The sequence below is a fragment of the Neopsephotus bourkii genome, unplaced genomic scaffold (genome assembly GCF_033783945.1).
Source record: "Neopsephotus bourkii isolate Nb327-2 ecotype Australia unplaced genomic scaffold, CSIRO-AGI_Nbou_v1 NB_196, whole genome shotgun sequence".
NCBI lineage: Eukaryota > Metazoa > Chordata > Aves > Psittaciformes > Psittacidae > Neopsephotus > Neopsephotus bourkii.
The window spans coordinates 6,416,558-6,439,257 of NW_026900709.1; the positions used below are offsets into that span (position 1 = coordinate 6,416,558).

The 22,700-nt window shown below is 39.2% G+C and overlaps 2 protein-coding genes across 8 annotated transcripts; one reads left to right on the top strand and one right to left on the bottom strand.

Moving 5' to 3' along the window:
• Positions 1–570: 570 nt before the first annotated feature.
• On the bottom strand, positions 571–13,653 carry FASTKD2 (FAST kinase domains 2). Its single transcript, XM_061378433.1, has 12 exons — positions 13,543–13,653; positions 12,052–12,840; positions 11,538–11,641; positions 9,959–10,067; positions 8,309–8,432; positions 5,451–5,590; positions 4,974–5,146; positions 4,418–4,581; positions 3,187–3,408; positions 2,291–2,375; positions 1,115–1,229; positions 571–713 (listed from the first exon to the last, which is right to left on the bottom strand). The coding sequence occupies exons 2-12, from the start codon at positions 12,775–12,777 to the stop codon at positions 594–596; spliced, it is 2,082 nt and encodes a 693-aa protein (XP_061234417.1). The 5' UTR covers positions 12,778–12,840; positions 13,543–13,653; the 3' UTR covers positions 571–593.
• MDH1B (malate dehydrogenase 1B) lies at positions 13,591–22,576 on the top strand. Of its 7 annotated transcripts, none has more exons than XM_061378455.1 (10): positions 13,591–13,725; positions 14,015–14,127; positions 15,028–15,162; positions 15,323–15,465; positions 16,115–16,617; positions 17,708–17,849; positions 18,800–18,963; positions 20,127–20,266; positions 21,071–21,155; positions 22,115–22,576. In XM_061378455.1, the coding sequence occupies exons 1-9, from the start codon at positions 13,704–13,706 to the stop codon at positions 21,137–21,139; spliced, it is 1,431 nt and encodes a 476-aa protein (XP_061234439.1). In that variant the 5' UTR covers positions 13,591–13,703; the 3' UTR covers positions 21,140–21,155; positions 22,115–22,576. The 7 variants fall into 7 exon arrangements, with proteins under 7 accessions (XP_061234439.1, XP_061234443.1, XP_061234471.1 ...); XM_061378459.1 differs by having other exon boundaries at positions 15,031–15,162; XM_061378468.1 differs by having other exon boundaries at positions 13,609–13,725; positions 15,072–15,162.
• The last annotated feature ends 124 nt before the right edge of the window (positions 22,577–22,700 follow it).

Here is a 22,700-nt window from a genome sequence, read left to right on the forward strand (position 1 = left end):
TCTTGTATCAAGAAATCTCAGGATCTATTACAGTGAAGCAAAAGGTTCAAAAGTGCGAGCATGCAGCTAACAGAACCATTACTAGTCTGAACTTCTGAAAAATGGCTGAGATTGATTTCTTCAGAAAATTTTCTGAAAAATCTTTGGATTTTTTAATATACCCCTTAGGCCGAGTTATTTATTGCTATCTGTAATGCTGCATAAAGAACACAGCGGATGGTGGTGCAGGATTCTGGGGGGGAATCCTTCCAGTGTGTATTTGTAGGCCAGGTTCCAATACCACTTGAAACAGTCATTTCCTTTCCCTGACCCAGAAGAGAGAAATTTGACTTGGGGCATGGGGAGGGGAAGCAAAGGGAAGATAAAATGAAGAAATTTCAACAGCAATGCATGTCAAGATGCTTTTGGGTTAATCAAGTAGCTCCTTCTGCTAAAGAAACCCCCCACTATCAGCACTATTCTTTTTACAGGCTTCTCTCAATCTGTGATACTTTGCAGTAGGCAGTTGTGTATAAAACTGCTTATCTCTTCTGCTAAAACCTTACATTAATTACACAGGAAAAAGAGAGATCAGGAGACCCAAAATGTTTATTTTAATTATTATCTTGCACAGTCACTTCAGAAGGAGGAAAAGGATTTTCTGGATAAATTTTTCCTTTCAAAAACTCAACAGCATCTTCATTTGTCATTTCCTGAAACTTCTTGTTCAAGATCTGGAAGAAATGAAACAGAAAGAGTACGTTAGTTCTCTTGTCTTCAGCAAACTAGGCTGGTCCCTCAAACCAAGCGCTCAGTCAGTTGACTTGAATCACCTATTCTATAAAAATCAGGGAAATACACCAAAGACGCATAATGCTTTAGGTACAAAGCAATTCAGTGGCTTGACCTTTCATTTTCCCTGAACTATGATTATATTTATTTTGCTGATAATGGTAAGTGGTAGCTTATCTTTTAGAGTTTTTCTGTCCCTTCTTCCCAGTGACACCACCTTTTAAGTAGAGACGATATACAATTACCTTTCTGGATGAGGCTCACCATTAACTACAAAGCCTGTTCTACCACACATACTCATCACTGTGCTTATAACAGGACAGAAAGAGAGAGTAACTCTTACCAGAATTACATGATAGCCCAGTTTATTTAGATGTCGCTTCTTCATTGCCAGCTTCCCTTGGGGGTGTGTTGAACCCAAACAGAAGGCAGACACAGGAACAAAGAGCAAAGCCAGTCTACAACCAAGAAGAGTAGGGAAGACTCCATTGTACAAATGCAGAATAAGCATTTGTAAGACAATGATGTCCTTTAACACTGCAGAATATATAGCTTTCTGATAGGTAAAAATATCAGTACTGCACAAATTCCATTATCCTTTTCCTTCTCCAGACTTAATTAATTTAGACCCTCTCTTCTTCCATGAGCTTCACAGAAGCACCACCATCTACCCAAGTACCTACAATGGAATTTGCTCCTTAGATCTTCACTCATCCCACAATGAGAAGGAAATAGATCATACAAAATTCTACATTATTTTGACAGCTTCTGCATTTACTCTGATCCTTTGCTAATATTTAGAATTAGTTACTTCCGGCTATAAAAGCCTGCTTGGAAGGGTGAGGAAAGCTGCATGCCTTGGAAGCCTGGCAGTGAACTTCTGCTACATCATTCACTAACTCTCTTTTTCCCAAAAAGCAAACTGTACAAAATACGCTGCTGTGCAGTGATCCAGCACATAAATGCGTATTACCCAATTCTACTTAAGTGTTACTTAAATGATGTATGTCCCACTTCAGTTATTGAGAGGTCACTCTTCCACACAAGATTAATTTCATCACTAAAATGTGGTATGATGACCCCTTTTAATCAAATTACATTTCAGCAGCTGAATTAATTGCCATAACATACCACTGAAATGCACATTTTAGAGACTTAAGAGAGTAACTGAATGCTTCACTGGACACACAAATACTTGGAATTTTAAAACCATAATGTAGCAACTTCTTGGAAGAGATTTCAGTCATAATGAATACAGGTTTTAAAGTATGAGTATCAGATTACTGTGATGTTTCCTGCCTCTTTCTCTGAAACATTAAGTTTTAGCCTCTGCTAGAAGGTAGTGAGCTGGATGAGTTGCTGCTCTGAACTGGCTTGGCAATTTTTGTCTATTTCAGTGAGCACAACTAACAAGTTATCTACTTTGCTTATGCTAACCATTGAACTAAAGAAGCAACAGGATGGAATACATACAAATAAAACTATTCTGCTAGATAAAACATGCAGTCAAAAAAGACACCTTTGAACACTTGAGTCAGTGTGATCATCTGTTGCAGATACTGGGAGCACCTTCTTTCTGTCTGAATCCATTTTGATTTCAAAATCTGGAAAACAAAATAACAAAACATTAATTGTTCAAACTGCTTTCAAATGAACAGCTCATTTGAAAAAGTTAACAGACGCCATCATTGCCCTGTTTCTAATAGCTGTTCTTCAGTAATTTATATATTACTGATGACTTTTCCCTCCCTGTAACCAACATACATAGCTATAGCTTGCACATTTTCAAAAAAAAAAACCCTGTTGATGTAACTTTATGCAAGTGAAATCATACTCCAAAGAAAGTACTGCTGTCATCCTTACTGAGATTTTCCTATAATCTGATGCCTCATTAGAGATATTTAGGAAGAAAAGTATTACAAATATGGAAAAACTGGTAACCTGGCAAAAACTTAAGCAATATAAAAATATAGAAGAAACCAAATGTTATGAAATGATTACCTGTTGAAAGTCATATCCCATTTCATAAATGAAAGTAAAACCCAAACCTTAGCCAGAACTTAAGAGAACAAAAGGCAGCTGCTGTTTAGCTTTGTTTCTAATGTGATTTAGTACTGACATGTCAACTCTGTAAACAGTTGGCCATATTGGATTTATGTACAATTAACATCTGCTCACTGATGCTTAACAGAAAGTCCAACATAGTTTTGTAAATAAGAGCAATCATAAAGTTTTCGTAAATGGACTTAAATGCTTTAACAGAAGCATCCTAGAACGTAGATTCACCAATCAACAACATCATTTGTTAAAAGATTGTGTCTACACTTTTAAACACTTGCACCCTATGCAAATTTACTTTGTGTGGGGATTATAAATCTACATTAAAAAGAATGTAACAGTAATTTGGCTTCATACCAATATGATATTTATATGGCAGCTGAACATTTTGCTGAAACATGTTCTCATCTCCCAGAAGTTCTATCAGTGCCTCCCGAGCCTTTCTGAGATTAAGAGATATTAATGAGGAGGAATTCTCAGTCAGTACAAATGCAGGCTTTGTGAAGGAAGAGCTATCAAGTTCCATACACACTTTCACGCAGCGAAGCATCATTTCCTTTTGTTCTTTGTTAGGATCATCTGAAAAAGGATGCAAGAAAATATTACATCCAATGTATCATCTCACAGAATTTTTCATTTTATTGTCATTCTGTTCTAGCAGAGCAAATGAATTTCAATATAGGAATCAAAACCCAATTGTTTCTTTACAGAATATTATTATCTTCAATGTATTCTTAAATATACATAAGCAACTCAAGAATTATAATATTGAAGTCTACAGCTGAGACCTGTCTGCTTATCCATCTTTCCCCTCTATTGTACACAGCTCTGTGCATGCTGTCAGTTATTACAAGAGACTTAAGGAGTCCAACATGGAATGAGAAAGTATGAATGAAAACATTTATAAAATCCAGACAACCAGAAGGCTATTTATAAAACAAAAAAGCAGTATCAGACTTGGCCATAATTTAGAAACGGTACTTTGTAATAGTACTAAGCTGCACACAGTATAAGCAGCTACAGCTTTACAGCTTTTATGTTCAGTCACAGCACACTCAACAGCAAGACAGTGGTTTACTCTACACTGACTTTCTACTCTGCTGAATTAATCTACTGGCTGTATAAAATTGTAATGTGGAAACCAACTTCTACTACAAACAAATTCCAAGCTCCTCATTATAACTCAGAACAAAACATATAAATTAGACTCATGATTTCAGGTACTAAAGTTGGTTTATAAATGTTGAGACTTCCTGTGCTTTTAAAAATGCCTCAACATCTGTTGAAGATGGAACCCCTGGCGCTTACACATTTATGTTTCCATGGATCTCATATTCACCTCTCTCCATGTGCACACCTACTATTCAGCTGTTGAAATCATGGGGCCCAAGACAGGCCTGATGCTCTAGTGGAGAAACAGATCACTTAGATCACCATTACTATGTTAGCCAGGCCTACAGGACTTCAAATTTACTGTTAATCATGTTTGCATTCTTTAAATTCTAAACTTCTAACACAATTGCAACAAATTACAAATGGAGGCAGAATATTACTTTTAAAACAAGAAAACGATAAAGTAAAGCCTGACCTGACAGTAGAAGTTCATTCCTGCTGTCTTTTTGCATCAGTGTATCAAGTGCATGATGAGGAAGGTATCCTAAGACGCAGAATGAATATGCCACCTTCAGCAGTTCTGTGTCGGAAATCTGAGGGAGGCACTTATTCAAGCAGCTATGAAGAGTCTCAAAAAACCTTTTCCAAAAGCAGAAGAAAAGTATCTAAATACACAAATAAGGCTATATAAAATACAGATTTCAAACAAAAATACAAGCTAGAAATCTTTGTTATCTTGTATAATCATATGTTTTGTAATCTTAAAATTAGCTTTTTATTATTCTTTGGGGATACAGCTACCTATCAACAGACTTAGTAGCCTGATCACTCTAGAACCCATGTCTCCATTTTCAATTGCAGAGAAAAAAATCCTATGTAGAAAAAAAATGTGAAAAGACAACAGCAAATTTACCTTACAGATTTAAAAACAGGATTACTAACCCTTTACATAACTGAAATCAAATACTAGTTGCCATACATTACTCTACAGTGACTACACAGTGTAATATGCATTCTAAATGAAAACCTACAGATGATTTTGGTCTCTGGGAACATAGTTCAGTCGTGAATATACTCGGAGAACAATCATAAGGTTTTTCAAGTTGAGGAATTCAGGGTCTTCTGTCACCTTCTCAGCAAAAATACCCATCAGCTCAGTAGGCTGAAAGCCAAGTGTCTCGCAGGCAGAAAGAAAAAGCATAATCTAAAAGAAAAGATAGTTTTATAAGGTCAAGAAAGCCAGTGAAGTGGATCCAATGCTGATTTCAGAAAAGGCATTACTAATGAAAGCAAATTTTTCAAACCATAACACCCATTTTATTTCTTATTTCTTTATTCATCAAAAAATAGAAGAGCATTTTAAAAATCTAACTGTATCAACTTCATCAGACTGGGATTCCTAAGAAAACCTGTTCTCCAAAGATCAAACATAAACATGAGGAAATGTAAGATGAAAAGCACCAGATATTCTTCTAGTACCACTATAAATTATTTGGTCTCAGACTTACCTGTCTTTTGTCCCAGATGCTGGCAGTAGAATTAACATAGTCTGCTAATGCTGAAAACAGTTTCACATTACGGTACTGGAGACTGTAACAAGCTTCCAGAATGACAATTAGCTGCCGCAATGGAATATCATGGATATGCTCTGTAACAGAAGAGCAAAAAAAAGGACAAATGAAGCAAAGCAACAGCAAATGTAGGGTGGAGACATTGTGGGAACAGTTTGGATGAGGGACGAATGATGGGGAAAAACAACCAAAATCAGGTAAGGAACTGTGGAATAGAGTGAGACTACCTAGGCAAAGCCAAGTGAGCTAAAACACATGAAGAAACTGAGGCTGGGTCAAGCTAGAAAGGATAAATCAGAAAATGGGGACAAATGAACAAAAACAGCAAGAAGACTGCTTTCCCAGAACATCTTCTGTTCCAGGATTCTTAATTTTCAGCACCTGCCTGCACTCAGGATGGAATCCCTCAGGCTAGCCACTTCAGCACTGACTGAACCTTTGGGCTGTCCACCTCACCATGTCCACTGAGGCACTAACAAAGAAGTGGATCTAAAGCTGCTGACTGATCAGATATTAGCACATGATGAAATTTACTTTTTTTCCCCATTTGGTTTTACAACCAGCAAGAAATCACAAATAGGAATCTATGTCTAAAAAGCACTAAAGGCTGTCAAGCACTAAAGCATTACTGTATGCCAAACTGGAAAACCCAGAACCTTAACACAACCTCCTGGCATATAAGCAGTGATGACACAGATTGAGTGCCAGATGACAATAGACTTCTGCACAGGACTGCTGCTTCATTTGCCACACAAGATGGACCTAATCCTGAGATGAAAAGGATTAAGTACTGAAGAACAGTGCTGTCTCTTGAACGTATCTGCTCTCTCTTGAACAACTCTGTTCGTTGCAATAAGGTTCATACATGTCATAAAGACAGTAAGCACAAGGGAAAAGAGCACAGTTAACAGTAGTAGGATCAGCACCCCACAGAACTAGACTTTATTTCTTCCTCTGCCAGAGGACTCAAGAGGATAGCAGGAAAGCAATTCCTGAAAATTTAACTCCTCTGAGTTGTGCTCAGTGATTTTCCAGGCTCAGCATAAAACACTGTTACCTCTTTTCTTGAAGTGCTGAGTGCTGTCAACTGTGATGGAAGCCAATGATATCAAATAAAGTGATTTGTAATGCTAGGTATTCCTAAAGAAAACAGGCTAACGGAATCCCGTGTCACTGGTCACTGATCTTAATCTCTCTTCTGTGTAATTAGAAAATTAGTATCACCACTGGGCCGCTCTCTTGCTGCTGCAAAATTTAACTCAGGAAGAACCTATGACGTTATTACAATTCTGGCCACATCCCCAGATATGGGAGAGGAGGCCACTTTCTTGAGAGCCTCACAAACAGGACAGAACCTGGAAAACCTGCTAGAGAATTCTTTTCCCCCTTCGGCCCTAAAGTGTGCTCTTCCCTCCTCTTCATATACCATCAGAAGCCTCCAATAGGGATGACTTCTGTCCAGAAATTGATCACTCTGACCCCAGAGCATCATTTGCCCTGAGAACCTGTACTAAAAAAAATGCAGAAAAAGAAGTACTAAATTGTTGTGAATTAAGTTTAATTAACTGAATTCCGTTAAGTGAGTTCTTTTGACTGAGTGGTTTTGCTTAGCATGAGTAGTGGCTTAGCACGGGAAGCTGAAGTTGCTAGCGCCTTAAGTCTCAAGCAGCTAACTACCACCTAAATGAAGTTGAACTTAATTTACAACCTCACTGTTATGAAAACAGAGGCCCTGAGACCACTGCAAACTGGAAGATAAAGGAGTTGCACCTGTTAGCACCAACCAGGAGAGACAGGAAGGAATTTACCACCTGCCTGGAGACAATGAAAGAACCCAATGGTGCATGAGAAGAACGAGACCAAAATTCACCACTGGGCCAAGACACGTGTGAACTGAGTTTAATGGAATAAAAACCTAGGACTTTCCTTGTTCTGGGTTCCTCCCAGAACAATAGGTTCCTATTCCTGTAGCACTCTATTATTTTTCTAAGAATTGAATGTCTGAGACTCTGCCATGGGAAAGCTAGGGTGGAAAACAACAAGAGTAGCTGCTCATTGTGTGTATGCCATTTAGCCTGTGTACTAAGTGTGGTGAAAGTCCTATGGGAGAAGCCAGTATGTCCTAACACTTAAGAACCAGAAGAAATAAAGGCTGTATATGCATCCCAAACACTCCTGGTTCTTTTATGTTAATAATGCTATTTTCCTATCTTAATGTGTTTTTATATACAAATTCAGATGTATTTTAAGTCTGAATCAATTTATACTGACCACATATACTTAAGAAATGTATTGTAAAAGTATGGAGAGAGATGAAAGCATTACCTTTCATTTAATTATTTTCTGGGCTGCAGCATGAGGTCAGTTATTAAGCAGCATTCAATATCTGAATCCAGTTAATCAGGGAAACATCATGTTCCCTTTAGCTTATGAACTATTCATGCTAAGCCACCAATCCATCTTGTAAGATGTCCACTTCTGATTCAGATTTAAGTTTATCTGAAATCTGCTTTTTCTCCCTAGAATTCCATTCTTTTTCCTAAATTCTATGTACAGAAAAATGCAGAGAAAAATATGTAATTCAGGTAAATGTTAAGAAGGGCAGAGACAATAAGAGCTATTTGTTTTCATAGTCCATCAGTAATTTTCTGTCTTGATGCTTGTCAAACACATCACTAAAATATAGTGTAAACCAAAAATGTTCCTGAGTTTTAAAGGAAATCAGAAAAGGGAGATAAGACAATTAGGAAGCATTTGGTATAAGGGAGGGAATTTAATAAACATTTTTGTCTTACCCTGGATCTTTTTACTGCAGGCATTCAGGATTGGAGTGGAACAATAATTCATTGCAACAAGAGCCAAAAACATACGCAGAGCATTCGGGAAAGTCAGATGGTCTACCTCTTTCAAAACTGCCATCTAAAGTGAATTAGAGTTTATTAATCCTTCATTCTTCAGGTATATTATCACTGCTTTCTGGTGAAGGCATTTTCACCAAAACTTTCACAAATTCCTTAGCCTGTTCAGGTTTACATGAAAGAAAAAGGAGCAACAAACAGCAAAAGCATAAAGTAATTATTCTCAATTTCTTAATACACAATTACAGCAGATCAAGTGTTCTAGAGCCATGTCACTATGCAAGTTCCCAGCAATCGGCCTTTATGTTTTTTTAAAAAAGTCTCAGTAAGCTCATTTCCCACTGCTCTGAATATGTATCTTTTACCAACTCTTGAAAAAGTAGCAGAAATATAATTATCACAGTTGACTCATTTAATAGTACTCCAATTATTGTTCTGGATTTGTGTGAAAGCTGTAAGCCTTCAAAATGATTCAATACCACACCGAGTGGCCTATCCCTAACACAGACACCCAGCTGTAGATGTGGTCTGATGCACAAAAGGCCAGCTCTGATGCCACAAAAGAGACCTCATTTATTGAAGCAGTAATTAGATTGATATGACAGTAAAAATGAGACTACAAAGTATATCGCCTATTAAAACACAGTATTCTTACTGCATGCATATCAAAGGTTAAATATAAAATCGTCTACAACAGAAATTACACAGTATTACAAATAGCACCCAGTGGGCTCACAAAATTAAGTGCTCCCCTCAGTTAACATGGAAAAATGTTACTTACTTCTCAGTTCCGTATTCCTACACACCCAGCTTGTCACCATCTAGTAAAACGTGGTACGTTGCCCAAGGTTTTATGATTTACTTACACCTAACACATTGTGTGAGCCCCCTGCACTGCTCTGCTCTTGCCCAGTTTGCCATCAATGGTATCTTCCCTCACCTCCTCACGAATGCTATTACAAACGCTGACTTCAGAGCCCTACAGCTATGTGATAAAACCACTAGCAGGCCCTATCTGAAAGGTTTCAAAAAATGCCTTTAAATCAGGGGAAGATACCCAGTACACCCTACCATAAAACTTACAGCCTGCTCCCAACCACTGTATTTCCCAAGGGATCTTTCATACACGGAAGGCGGCCATGAGTTAGATGAGTTCTCCTGCCATCTCACTGCCATTGGTCCCCCAAGCCATTATTGCTCCCCCATACCATTACTGGACACAGCCCCATCACAGACTAGTTTTCTGTCTTCTCATCTTCCAGCCACAAGCTGGGTAAGGGATTCAGGAAACAGCCTGTAAATGGTTCTGTAAAATACCATGTGGCCAACCCAAACAAGAGGTGAAGGCACTTGTATTTTATTGCCTCGATTCCTGTTGCCATCTCCATTGCTTTCTGCCCCTTTTAATGGTGGGCTATTCCCAACCTCCAAATCCAAGTTTTTCTGCAGCTGGGCTATGATTTGTAGAGCAAATGCATTTAACCTGTCTACTGTACTTTAAGTGTCTGGAAAGAACCATATACAATTTATAAACAATTTAAGAGCACAAGCTTTGTGGTAGTAAAAACGTGCCTACAACTAAATTACCTCTAATTTCTTTTTCAGAAAGACTGGAGTATCTCTGCCCATGCATCTCATCAGGTTATGCAATATAAAGATGTCTCTGATACTTGTAATGCGCTGCTCCACGAGCAATCTGATGAAGAAACACACAGAAGGACTTGAGCTAGAGAGAGGAACTGTTTAATAGAGCTGTCATACCTTCAGCAGAAATAGGTAGGTACCCCCATTCTTCCTCACTGACTTACTCCCAAACTAGCTCTTATTCCCTGCTCCTCTCCCACCTCCCTTTTTTCAAGGCTGGCATAACTCTACACGATGTGGCTGCAGCACAGATATTTTGCACATGGAAATAATGATACATGCTTTCTTCATTGTATCGTGACAGATGAGGGTTGCTACTGATACATTAACAGCAGGGGCACCTAACCAGCCTGCACATGTGACTGTGCAGATGTGAGTGCTGTTAAACTTCAAGGAATTAACACTGTTCTGCAGGGAAAAAAAAAAAAACCAACCAACCAACCAACCAGAAAGCAGCACATTTTCATCACAGAATCATCTGTGTGCAGATAAGTTCTGAAGCAGCTAGCAAACCCGGGGATGGACACCAGCAACTAGGTGCAAGTGAGGCAAAAAACCCAAACAAGTGCTGTGGCTGCAGAAAGAGAAGGTGAGAAGACAACATGGAGAGATCACAAGCACAAGATGGAGTTCTGCACCCTAGCACCTCCTTTTCCAGCTCAGGAGGAGGTATTTTATTGTTATATCTGAATCAACCTTAAATATACCTGCACACCTACAAAAATATGAACTGTCGCTAAGGCAGTGCATTGCTGTGAAATTCATCCCTGCAGATGCAGCTTCCTGCAAACGGGCAAGAGCTCCAAACATCAAGAGCTGTAGATGGATGTCCTCCTTTCTACCAACTTAACAAGGAATCTACCTGAGCTTCCCGGAGAACCTGTTTTATGCGTATCACTAACACATCTACCTTCGCAAAGCAGGACTGGATACAAAGGACCAAAAGCCAAGGCAAATTTTGTGACAGCCTCAGTAAAAACAATCTCATGGGAGTGCACAGACTGGTTACCCTTGTAAACTTCCTTGGCCCAGATAAAAAATAACTACACTCCACAGCAGGCCTTGCTGGATGCACAGAGAAAGTCTACACCTGCCTTCATTTTTAATTTTTACTTATTAAATTAAAAGAAAATATTCCCTGGCTGTTGCACAGCATTTTTTGTCACGACATATCTAAATACTTCACAAAGCAAGCTAGTCTTATTACCTCCTTTCTACACACAGATAAAGAGGCATAGCTATGCAAAGTGACTTGATCAGCATCACAAAAAACCCACAGTGCTAGAGCTGCAGTCACAATATGAATCCTCTGCAGAGCAGTCTAGCACCCAGTGTCATCGGAAGCCTTTCTGATTGGAACTGCAAAAACAATGCCAAAAATCACTGTCTTGTACAGCTGTTATGTGACCACTGTCATCCTAAAGCCACAGCATGTCTTTTATGCGCATTCCCCCCATGATTTCTAAGGCATACATTCAAACATTTAAATATGAAGAACATGTGAAAGATGTATTTTTCTCACTGTAATCCAGCTTGAAGAGCGCTCACATTCTTGTCTTTTTCCATTCCTGCTAAAGTAGTTGCCAAAACTGAGATGCATCGGTTATCAAATTGATTGAGTTTCTCCTGTTAAAGTTTTCACAATGTCAGATTATTTCAGACCAGTAAAAGTTTCAGAAAAGAAAAACAAACCACTCAATCCACATAACTTGGCATATGGTGCTTGCCATCATCTTTCCCCCCCAGAAGTCAGTTCATGAACTTTAATACTGCAGTGATCTACAAGGTCTCTCATCAGTCAAATTTAGTTTATTTGACAAAGGTCATGATTTTTGAGACTTCTATTAAATCCTTCTGAAATCAGGCAGTGGTTTCAAAAATTAACGACATTGGACATACACACCCTATGGGTGCTCTGTTTCCATGGAATATCAGACTAAACCAGAGATATAACCCAACTCTCTCTGATGTTGCATCCCAGAGTTAGCCTGGAGGTTTCAGCCCCAATTTAGGAGACAAGGGATTTTGATACTTACTTGGCACACCCTCACCAAAGTCTGGACCAGGAGAGTGTTCTGAGGAACACCCAGGTTCACCAGGGCATGCAGACTGAACACCAGGTCACCCCGCATCATCCTTCGGGCATCCCGCAGCAGGTGCTGACAAAGCTTGACAAAAGCAGGGTGCTCAAAGATAAGCTGCTTCTCGTAACGCTGCTGCTCTTCAGATAGGTTTTTGAAGAGCTTCCACACTGTAGTTAAACAGTTTGCGAAGTGCTTAATGGAAAGAGCGGACTCGTACAAGTCCAGCGCATCACTAGGACAGGTACACTTCCGGAGACTACTGTAGAACAGTTCATTACGATCTGCTACACGCTTCTCTTTGGGGCTTCCAGAATCATCTAACTTTTCAAGTTCCAAGGAGCTCTGGGGAGTCTCCTCACTTATCAAAGCCTCTGTACTCTTCTCTGGTTCTATTTTAGCACCTGTACTAAAAACATCTGTCTTTTGAGATAGAAATCGAAGAGATGGGCCACAAAAAGGAGGGAAAATATTTAATAGTAATCGCCTGAAGTTCACATTTTCCAGGGGCTCCCTGTACCTGCAAATCCATAACACGTGTTTTCTGGTTGTGGCCGAAGATTTGGGAGCGAGCACAGAATTGCACCTATGCATGCACCTAACAGTGCTTAACAAATAACTTATTTTATTATTCATTATGACTAATGTCTCATTAATAGCTTTGAAATGCCAAATCAGCATGAGGGATCCGATGAAGTTCTACCAGAAGAACAGGTCCTGGAGGAACTGTGTAACATCACTTATCTGTAAAAACAATTGAAAATTATGGATTAGTGACTGAACTTTCAATTACTAAAGTTTCAATTACCTAATTATGCACGACTTTTTACAGGAAACAACCAAGCAACCAACCAAACCCACAAACATTTGGAAAACGATCCCTGGAAGATGATTTGCAGCGAGACTTCTACTGGATCTCTTATGCTTTAGAGATCTCAACACAAGACAAACTCATCCTGGGTTATCCACATTCTTTGCTGTTTTAACCAAAAGCCATGCGGGAGGGAAAGCCTCTTCCCAACAGGCGTTTCTACTGCCCCTTGGCACGGCTCTGATACGTCACTGCCAACTTTCAGGTCCGCTTAACAGAATCCCGCCTGGCTGCGGCCGCAGACAACAGCCTGACCCGGCCCCGTGCCGCCGTCCCACTGGTAACACCCCCACTGCCGGAGGCACCATCGGGCGGAGTTTTTCGGTACTGCGGTACTGCGAACGCTGCCCAGGGGGGTACGGTACAGGAGGTGTGGGCCCAAGGCCCGGTGCCAAGAAGACAAGAGGCCTTTCGGCGGCTCCGCACCGGTTCACAGCACCCCGCCGCAGCAGCGGGGCACATCGCCTGTCCTCGCCTGTCCTGTCCGGCCTGGCCCGCGGCCCCCGCTGCCCGCCTCACCCGCGCTGGGACGGGTCGCGCCGCGCACCAGACCACCACCGCCCGGTCGCCATTACCTCTCACGCAGCGGCGCCATGGCACCGAGGCCCCTGCCCTCCCCGCGCGCTCTCGGCTCGAAGCCTCGCGAGAGGGACGGCGCGGGCCGAGGGACAAACCGCCCCGGCGCGCGGCGCGTTGCCTAGCAACGCCGAAGCGACCGTTGGGGAGAGCCGCGCGCATGGCCAAGGTGGTGGTGGCAGGTGAGGCGCCTTCGTCCCGTCATGAGGCGACTGCCGCTCCTACTGTGCCCTCCCCCCGGGATGACCCCCTCAGCCACTTAAACACTGGCTGAACAGGCCGTTCTACCTCAGAAATTGCCCTTTCTTCGCTGGTTCATGTGCCTGTTCCGTTACTTTCTTGGAACTCACAGGATGCTGGTCATGTAAAACTCTGTTAATCAGTACGATTTAAAAGCGTTTGGTCTGTATAAGCCCTTATCAGTTAATGTCACAACATCTTGGGTTTGTGGTGGTGTCGCTGTGTTCACAGGTAAGGCTAACTGCCCTTACTATGCCAAAGCTGAACTCCTGGCAGACTATCTCCAGGCTAACTTGCCGAGCTTCAGGGTTCACAAGATCACTCAGCACCCCGACAAATGGGAGGTAAGGGCTTGTGAGTCATGTCCTTGTGAGGTGCCCAGCATCTCTTCTCCTGTGTTAGAGTTTTGATACGTGGATAGAGGTGCTGCAGAAGCAGCTTTGGATGTACAAGAGCTAGCTGGGAAAAGGTCTGAATGTTGTGAGAGACTGGCATTCTTGTGAGTCTTACCACAGAAGATAGGCACAAACTGTGGGCCAGCCTAGAGCTGTTTTGTCAGTAAGAAATTCAAGTTTATTATGTTTTTATTATGTGTCAATGGCTGCTCATCCTGTAAATCTTTTGCGCACTGTGATTGCATATACCTTCAGAGTTGTTACTTATTAAGAACATTTCTGGCATTCAAGGGCTTTGAATGACAATGGAAGTATGAAATTAAACCTCACATACTTGTTTACAATGTGATAGGCTTTTCTGGGTACTTCTGTTGTAGATGTGTTGCCATGGCTCCACTGTAGTCCCTATGGGGAACTGAAAAAATATGCAGTATTAATTAATGAGATAGACAGTACTATGATGCTTCGTACCTCTTCTATTTTGCTTGACACCTCAGCCAAGTAACTCTAATACTCAACTGAATAGCAATTTACCTACATTCTGCAGCTAAATAGGAATCCTCGGATTACTTGCTGCTTCACAACATTGCTATTTTCAGTACCATTAAGACAACTAAGCACAATTACAACAGTAAAACCCAGCAGAAGTTAGACCTTTTGCAGAGATATCACGGTGAATCACCATTTGTGTTATCCCCACGATTTTGCATGCAGTGATACATAAGTTGTGAAGCACTTGATTCTATGATTCTGTGTTGACAGGAAATAAGAATGTTTATAACTGTGACATTCAATTGTTATCAAATGTGAGAAAGCATTAAAACCTTTTGGTGGGGATGTTTACATTAGCAGTGGCTTCATGACATTTGTGAAATGAATGGATGGGAACACAGATGTTCTCCTATCATTTGGAGAGAACTGTTGGACCGTGGAGGGAAGGGCCTGCTTCTGGGAGGACTTCATGATTTTCTGAAATACGCTCAGGTAATGAGCTGCCTTTAATACTGTAAACACATATTTTACAGTTTCTTATAACACTGTTGTTCTTTATTTATCCTTGAAATGTAAATAGAGCTATCCTTCTAATGTTACCTTGCTGTGTTTGGGTTGTAGTTTGGTTAGTGATAATCCTTTTTCTTCTTAGCACTATTATGGCATCACCTCAAGGATGTTGAGTGAGGAAATGTTAAGCATTGCTGAGGAAAACCTCCAGGAGTATATTGAAGTTGAAAAAGAGGAGGAAGAGACTAAAAATCTTATCAAGCCTTTGCAGATCTGGATCACAGGGTGAGAGTAAGAAGAATATCTATGAAGTTTCACTCAGCTTCAGAAGAAAGCGCTTTTTCCTATCACGTATAATAGGTGTAATCATCTGAAGTTATCTGTAATTTGCTGATTTGAATCAGGTTCTGCACTCCTCACTATAAGCATTCAGTATATAATTTAGAAATCATTTCTACTTTTCTTACGTTTTGCACTGGGTTGGTTGAGGGCTGTGAACAGGCAACATTTACACCCCAGTTCACCTTAGGGAAAAGCAAGTATTTGCAAAATAACCTAGGAATTTTGTAATGCCACTAGCTTGCATTGAATGTTTTGGGAAATACTTAAGTAAAGTGTCTATTGCAGCTGTAGCGTCAGAAGCATCTTTGTTTCTGGTAGTCTTAACAGAGCATCTTTTTTAAAAAATGTGCTTCTTTAAAGACAACAATTTTTAAGTGGTGTGTGGAATGTATAGAATGGAAAAACCTTCAAATGAAAGGAGGACTCAACTGTTGTAAATTTTAACCTGTTAAAAGCAGAAAGAATAATCCAAACTGATGGTCTGTTTAAACATAAATACAAAAGAAAGACCTTTGGTTTTATTTCTGTACTTCTTCCAAAGAATCAGTGGTTAGTTGTTAACTATAATTTTTCTATCTCACTCTCTTATCAGTGCATCAACTCCAATCTGTTATCACCTGATCCCTCTGTTGGCAAATGGAGAAGTGTTTGGCATGACCACAGAAATCAGTATCCATTTGCTTGACACTGACCAGTCTAAGGAAATTCTTCGTGGTATTGTAATGGAAGCTGAAGACATGGCACTCCCACTCCTCCGCAGTATTTCAGAGCACACTGAAATAAATGAGGCTTTTATTCAAGCCGATGTTGTCATTGTTCTTGATGATGTCCTCTTAAACTGTGAAGTCCAGTCCCTTGAGAACTACATACGAGAAGTGAGTGAGATCTGTCAAGTATATGCTCCCTTGATTGAGAAGAATGCCAAGAGCGAGGTCAGAGTAATTTCATCAGGGAAAACCTTTGTGAACCTTAAGGCGCTGATGATTATGACATATGGCCCATCCATTAAGCCTAAAAATGTCATTGCTGTTGCGACAACCTGGGAAAGTGCAACTAAAGCCACGCTGGCCAGGAAGCTGAATACGAATGTAGCAGGTGACTATTTATGTGTTCTAGTAACATTTGGAAAATTCAGTGGATGGACACGTTTGGGAGTACATTGCAAAACACAGTTAATATGCATGCAGGTATGCAAGCACAGCAGTGCACCCTTTATACTGAATTGTATAGCTCTAGGGAATGCCAGGGTGTGACTACCATTCTCTGTGCTTACTGCTATCTGGATCTGTGCCTGATCCCATGAATGTCAGTTCTTTTGCTAAATCTTGGATGCAGCCCTGCCCTTCTGATGTGTATTTCATGCTGGAAATACGCTAAGAAGGACTGAGCTGTGTTGCAGGTCAGGAACTAGCACTTCAAGATTGCATTTGCATTCTGCAGCATATTATTATTTTGGAGACACACAGACTAGCTGCGGATAAACATGACAACATACTGCTGTGCAGATAATGACAGCATAGTAGAACTACGTTGTAGTATTCTTTCTGGGTTAATTAGCTTTCTTCCTCAGGTCAGTTGTTATAGCTTGGTTATATTTACATGGTTCTGCACTGCATAGCAAAAGTGTGCTCCAAAGGCCTGCTCAGCATCAGCATTCTTTCAATATTACAGGGGTAGGAGCTGGTCATCAATGACAAGTCTAGCTATTTTGGAGCCTAATTAAATAGAAAAATAAGTGAATAGGCTGAATAGCCTATCAGCAGGCTACTTGAGAAATCCCTCTTGTCCCAAAGTAGGGAGATATTTTTTTCTAATAATTTTTTTTACTTAGGATTTCTATTTTTTGCATTTACAGGATTTTAAAAGGAACATTGCTATATATTTGTTACAAGATTTGTTTTGGTTTCTGACAGCTAAGTATTTACTAGTTTTTTCCTGTTACGTACAATAACATGAAAAAAATTCTCTTTTCAGGAAAAGTTCTTTTTTCAGTATGTGATGAGATTCCAAATGTTATAGAGAACCCTGTTGCTTTTTTTCAGATCAAATGATTTCTGCTATTAAGGCAGGACACTGAACTGAAGAATAATTCATCTTGAAAGGGATTTCTTTATGTTATCTGATCCAGCCTATGTTGTGAAAGTATCTGTGTCTTCAGTAATCTATGTATTTTCCTCTATTACAGGAGTTAAAAATGTGATTCTTTGGGGCAATATTACTGGATCTAACTACATTGATTTGTCACATGCAAAACTTTATGGATATGACTGTGCTATTTGGGGCCCAGCTGATTTTTCACGTCCTTTGTTGAATATGCTTTATGATAGGTACAGTACAGATTTTATCTTTTTTTAAGGTAAAACTAGATAACTGCTTTTAATTCATGGTTATCTGAACTGTATACTAAACATTAAGAATGGTTTTTTGTTTTCAAGATTTGTCCTTACTGACTAGAGCTGTGCATAATAAAGGAAAACTCAAGTACTCAGTCTGCAACAGAAGTTGAGAAGCTGAGTTCTGACTTTCCTGCCAACTTTGTTTATAACTGTACTTTCCTACACTTTAAGTGTGCTTCTCTTCTATCATATCATGAACTGCCTATAAGAAGTAATGGAAGTCCAGACTTAGATGTCTAGTATGCATGAAGAAACTCCAAAATAACACTAAACGTATGTCTACATCTTGAAGTACCTGTATTTCATTGAACATACAGCCTGAGCGCATTAATATTGTCATTTTCCCAAAATAGACAATTTGTTCACATACATAAAAAAGATACCTGGCACTATACAGCTTCTTGTTGAAAGTATCAGAGGAAGGGTTAGTGGTGTAGTGGGTGTAGTGAGAGGCAGCAGATATGACATACGCTAAGGCCTGGTTATCTGAAGCTCCCACTCTGATGTAAACCTAGCCTTTACTGGACAGCAGGGGGTTTTTTTGTTCTACACTTGTCCTGTGCTTAGCCCAGGGGGATTATGGTTCATGTCTGGGTTCTTGCAGAAGACAGTAATACATGTAAATAGTAATGATAGAGGTTATGACTTGAGTAAGTGAGCTGACTTTCACAGGTAAGCAGTGCTTGTTACCTCCTGAGCTACTGTTTGTTAGACCCTATTTTGTCTTTAGGCGCCTTGCCTTCAGCAGTGAAGTCTGAGTAAGTTTTGATTATTTTCTTCCCTCAGGTTTAGTTCATTCTTTTTTTCTCTAGACAACTAGTCTTCCTGCAGTTGCCTTAGTTTTCTCTTCCTTTTTTTTTCCTTCCCTTTTTTGTTGCTAGAGAATGGATCCACTCAGAATTGCAACCTTCACAGAGTTCACTGAGTTCCCAGCTCTGTCGCTATGGAGGGATGTTACCTGCTCACGCAGTGGCCACTGTACTAAGATACTGGTATCATGGCTCTCCTCCTGAGGAGATCATTTCTGTGGGAATACTTACTGAAGGTAACTCTACTTTTGCACTACATATTCTCTTGTAGCTTTCCCCAGTGTGTATAGCGTTATTTTTTATTCAAGATTTTTAATTTAATAAAAACTTGTAAAATAATCTTGATATAGAGGGAGCCTGAGAATTTGTTTCAGCATAAGAACTTCCAAACCTAAGTAATTTTGGACTCCAGTGTTTGTGATTTGATACTCACTTCTTACAAGCACCTCTTAGGTTAATACTGTCTTGTTGCAGATTGTCTCTTAGTTTTTTAGTTTAAGTGCTTTCTGGAGTATGTGGTTTTGTGCAAGGACTGTTCATAGTTCTTAAAGCCTAAGCTATGAAAGCATATTCTTCTTGTGTAGTTATGTACCCCAATAAATGGAATGTTTCACAACAGCCATTTAACTGTTGTATGAAATTAAATAAAAAGAAAAAGAAAAAAAGAAAAATTCCCCCCCTTTTAAGATGTAAAATTTACAGCAATTGTGTTACAGCACAGGAAAGATATGGACCTGTTGGAGTTGGTCCAGAGGAGTGCCACCAAAATGACCAGAGGGATGTAACACCTCTCCTATGAAGAAAGGTGGAGAGAGCTGGGATTGATCAGGCTGGATAAGAGAAGGCACCAGGGGGACCTAATAGCAGCCTTCCAGTACTTAAGGGAACATATAAGAAAGATGGGGACAGACTTTTTAGTAGAGCCTGTTGCAATAGAGAAAGGGGTAATGATTTTAAGCTAAAAGAGGGGTGATTTAAACTAGATATAAGGAAGAAAATTTTTAAGAATGTTTTTAAATTTATTAAGAAATAAGGGTGGTGAAACACTGGCACAGGTTGCCCAGAGAGGTCTTGGATGCCCCATCACTGGAAATATTCAAGATCAGGTTGGACGGGTCTCTGAGCAACCTGATCTAGTTGAAAATATCCCTGGCCAGTGCAGGGGGTTGGACTATATGGCTTTTAGAGGCCCCTTCCAATCAAAACTATTTTACGATTCTATGATTAATGTGAACCTCAAACAAGAAGTTACAGTAAAAAGGGAACGTAGTGTCTATTTATACTAAGATCTTACAGTTGCAGACTTTTGCAAGTTTGTAGGACTTAATCTTGACAGTGGTGAGGATGTGTCTTTTAATCAGAAATAGTATGTTTGGGTCATATTTTCCCTTTTCTTCAGGTCAGTTTTGTGTTCCTGAAGGTATTGTCTTCTCTATGCCAGTGAGGTTCCAGAATGGTAACTGGGAAGTCGTGACAGAATTTAAAATCCATGAAAAGACCCAAGGAGTTCTGGGATGCTTAGCCCATGAGCTGATTCAGGTGACGATTTCTTCTGTCTAAGAATATGCCCATTCTGCCACCTATGGGTACATCACAGTATAACTTTGAATACTGAAACCTCGACACCAAATGTTAGACAAACGGTACATATGCACTTAAGTATAATAAATGCAGGTATTTGTAAGTGTAAGGTACTATTAATATATTGAAATGAACAGACGACTGTTTTGTTGCCCAGAAAGGAAATGATAAGTTTACTTACGTGAGTGTAGAATTTGCACCCCGAGTTCTGCAAGCTTTGTGCAAAACAGAAATATGAGCTTTAATTTAATGTTTCTACATTCCATGTTGCTGATGTTGATTTTGCTTGTGTAATATTCAGAGTAGTTTATATACGCCAGGAGACATATCTTTTGGGATCTTTATAGCTGTGACTCTGCATGAATGAAGGACAGATTTTATCAGAATTAGGGATTTTTCAGAAAATACAAAATTGGTGGGAAATAATTTCATCATGAACTTCTTGGCACTTAGTGCAACAAAAATAATTTAAGATGACTAAATATAAAATACTAAAAAGACTGGTCCCAAGATCTACATTCTAGCTTCTGTCAGATTTTGGGGTCTTCAGTCATACTAGTAACATGTAAGGATTATTTGATTGTAACATACTTTAAGTTTGTCTTACAAATTAGAGTGGATGAAAAGACTGAGTGATAGTAAAGCTGTGTTGTTTGGTTTGGGGTTTGTTTGTTTGGGGGTTTTGTTTGTTTTTCTTTTATTTTTTTCCCACTCTATTGTTTATTCTTTCCGTCCTTCCATTCCATTATTTTTTTCCAATAGGAAAAGCTCGTTGCACTAAAGGAAATACAAGAAATGCAACCATACGGAGGTGATAAAATCATTAGATAAAAATATTTGCATCAGGGTGAGTTTTTCTCCCCATAAAAGATCAGATCAAATTTTAAGTGTGAATTTAAGTAATGTATTCTTATTTTCTGTCCCTTTCATTTAAAATGGATATAAAATCGTTCAGGAATAACAATAATACAATGTGTTTGTCTGATGTATCCTGACTATGCCTGGGACATGATGATAGTAGGGGCAAGCCTGCATGGTAGAAACCTTGTTTTGATAAGTTTCTTTTGTGTCATTCACAGATCATGAATATAAAATCTGAGTATAAATAATATGTTTAGCATTACACATTTTATCTTAGGTTATTAGTAAATATAAAATCTTTTTAACCCAAGTGACTCTCATTAGAAAAGCATTTTTCACTATATGTCCTGCTATATGTTTTTGAAGCTGTTCTTTACTATATTTTACTATTCTGTATTCTCTAGAAATCAAGAGTTAAATTTCTAACAGAGGAAAAAAACCTTATAAAGTGGAACTCAAATTTCTTATTTTTCTGTTTGTTGCAGTACCAAATAGTTCATTCAATATCTTTAGTCTATAAGCCTATCAGAAGAAGAAAAGGTTAAGACACCCAAAGACAACAGGCTAAAAAGTTATATATTCCTACTTTCTATAGAGAAGGCAATCTTAGTAAGTGGCAGTCACATCTGCCACTTCTTCCAGTTATAGTAGATGAAAAACCTTTTAAATATCCCTACATTATAAATTATGAAGCTATTTCCTTTGTTTGTTAATGACACACCAGGCTTATCTTAAGTTTTTGAAATTGCAATGATGTGAGAAATTGCAACTAAAAATCTATAGAACAACTCCAATATCCCTTCCTAATACTTGGAAGCGTGTGGAAAAGCTATAGGCCACATGATACTGCCAAGTTCACTTCCTGAAGTGCCCTGTATATCACTTTACATATGTAAGTATTTAGGAGGTTGGCAAAAATATGTACTGTTTTTGCTCTTCTTACAGAGATGGAAACCTTGCCTGCTGGCTTACCTTAATGAGAGCTGTCTGGAGGAGAAATGCTGAAAGTTACCATACCAAAATGATGTTTTCTGCTGCTCAAAGAAAGGCTAAATATTGTCACAGTTTTTACAGTGTCTGTCTTGTTAAAAACCCGGAAATCTGTAGGAAGAAAAATCTTTCAAAAACAGTGTGAATATAACATTCTTTGTACGGAGCCTTTAATGAGTCTAGGATTTCTACTTCTTCAGCCAGTAAAACATTTTCAAAACATCGTTTAATGTCTAAAATGTTCATATTTTGACAATTCAGAGCAAGATTGGGAGTAGCACATAGGAGTAGCAGTTTTATAACTCCAGATTCATGTCTCAGTTGTAATGAAATACAGCACTGTATAAGAATATATATCCTCAGGCAAAATTGATATTTAACACAAAAATTTAAGTGCATACAACTCCTTAGTGACAAGATTGGGTTTGTCTCCATGTTTCTTATTTATTTCATGATTTTCATAGGGACTACCCATATGTTTTAAGTCAAACATGGAATCAATTAAGTCCTTGTCCAAACAGAATTACTGATAAACCACTTG

Coding starts and splice junctions, on each gene's coding strand:
- FASTKD2 (XM_061378433.1), bottom strand. CDS start 12,777: ATGCTGATTTGGCATTTCAAAGCTATTAATGAGACATTAGTCATAATG. Junction 8,433..9,958: donor TTCTGAAAAAGAAATTAGAG/GTAATTTAGTTG, acceptor AATTCACTTTAG/ATGGCAGTTTTGAAAGAGGT. Junction 2,376..3,186: donor GCCATATAAATATCATATTG/GTATGAAGCCAA, acceptor TTTGTTTTCCAG/ATTTTGAAATCAAAATGGAT.
- MDH1B (XM_061378455.1), top strand. CDS start 13,704: ATGGCCAAGGTGGTGGTGGCAG. Junction 15,163..15,322: donor ATTTTCTGAAATACGCTCAG/GTAATGAGCTGC, acceptor TTTTCTTCTTAG/CACTATTATGGCATCACCTC. Junction 17,850..18,799: donor TTGAATATGCTTTATGATAG/GTACAGTACAGA, acceptor TTTTGTTGCTAG/AGAATGGATCCACTCAGAAT.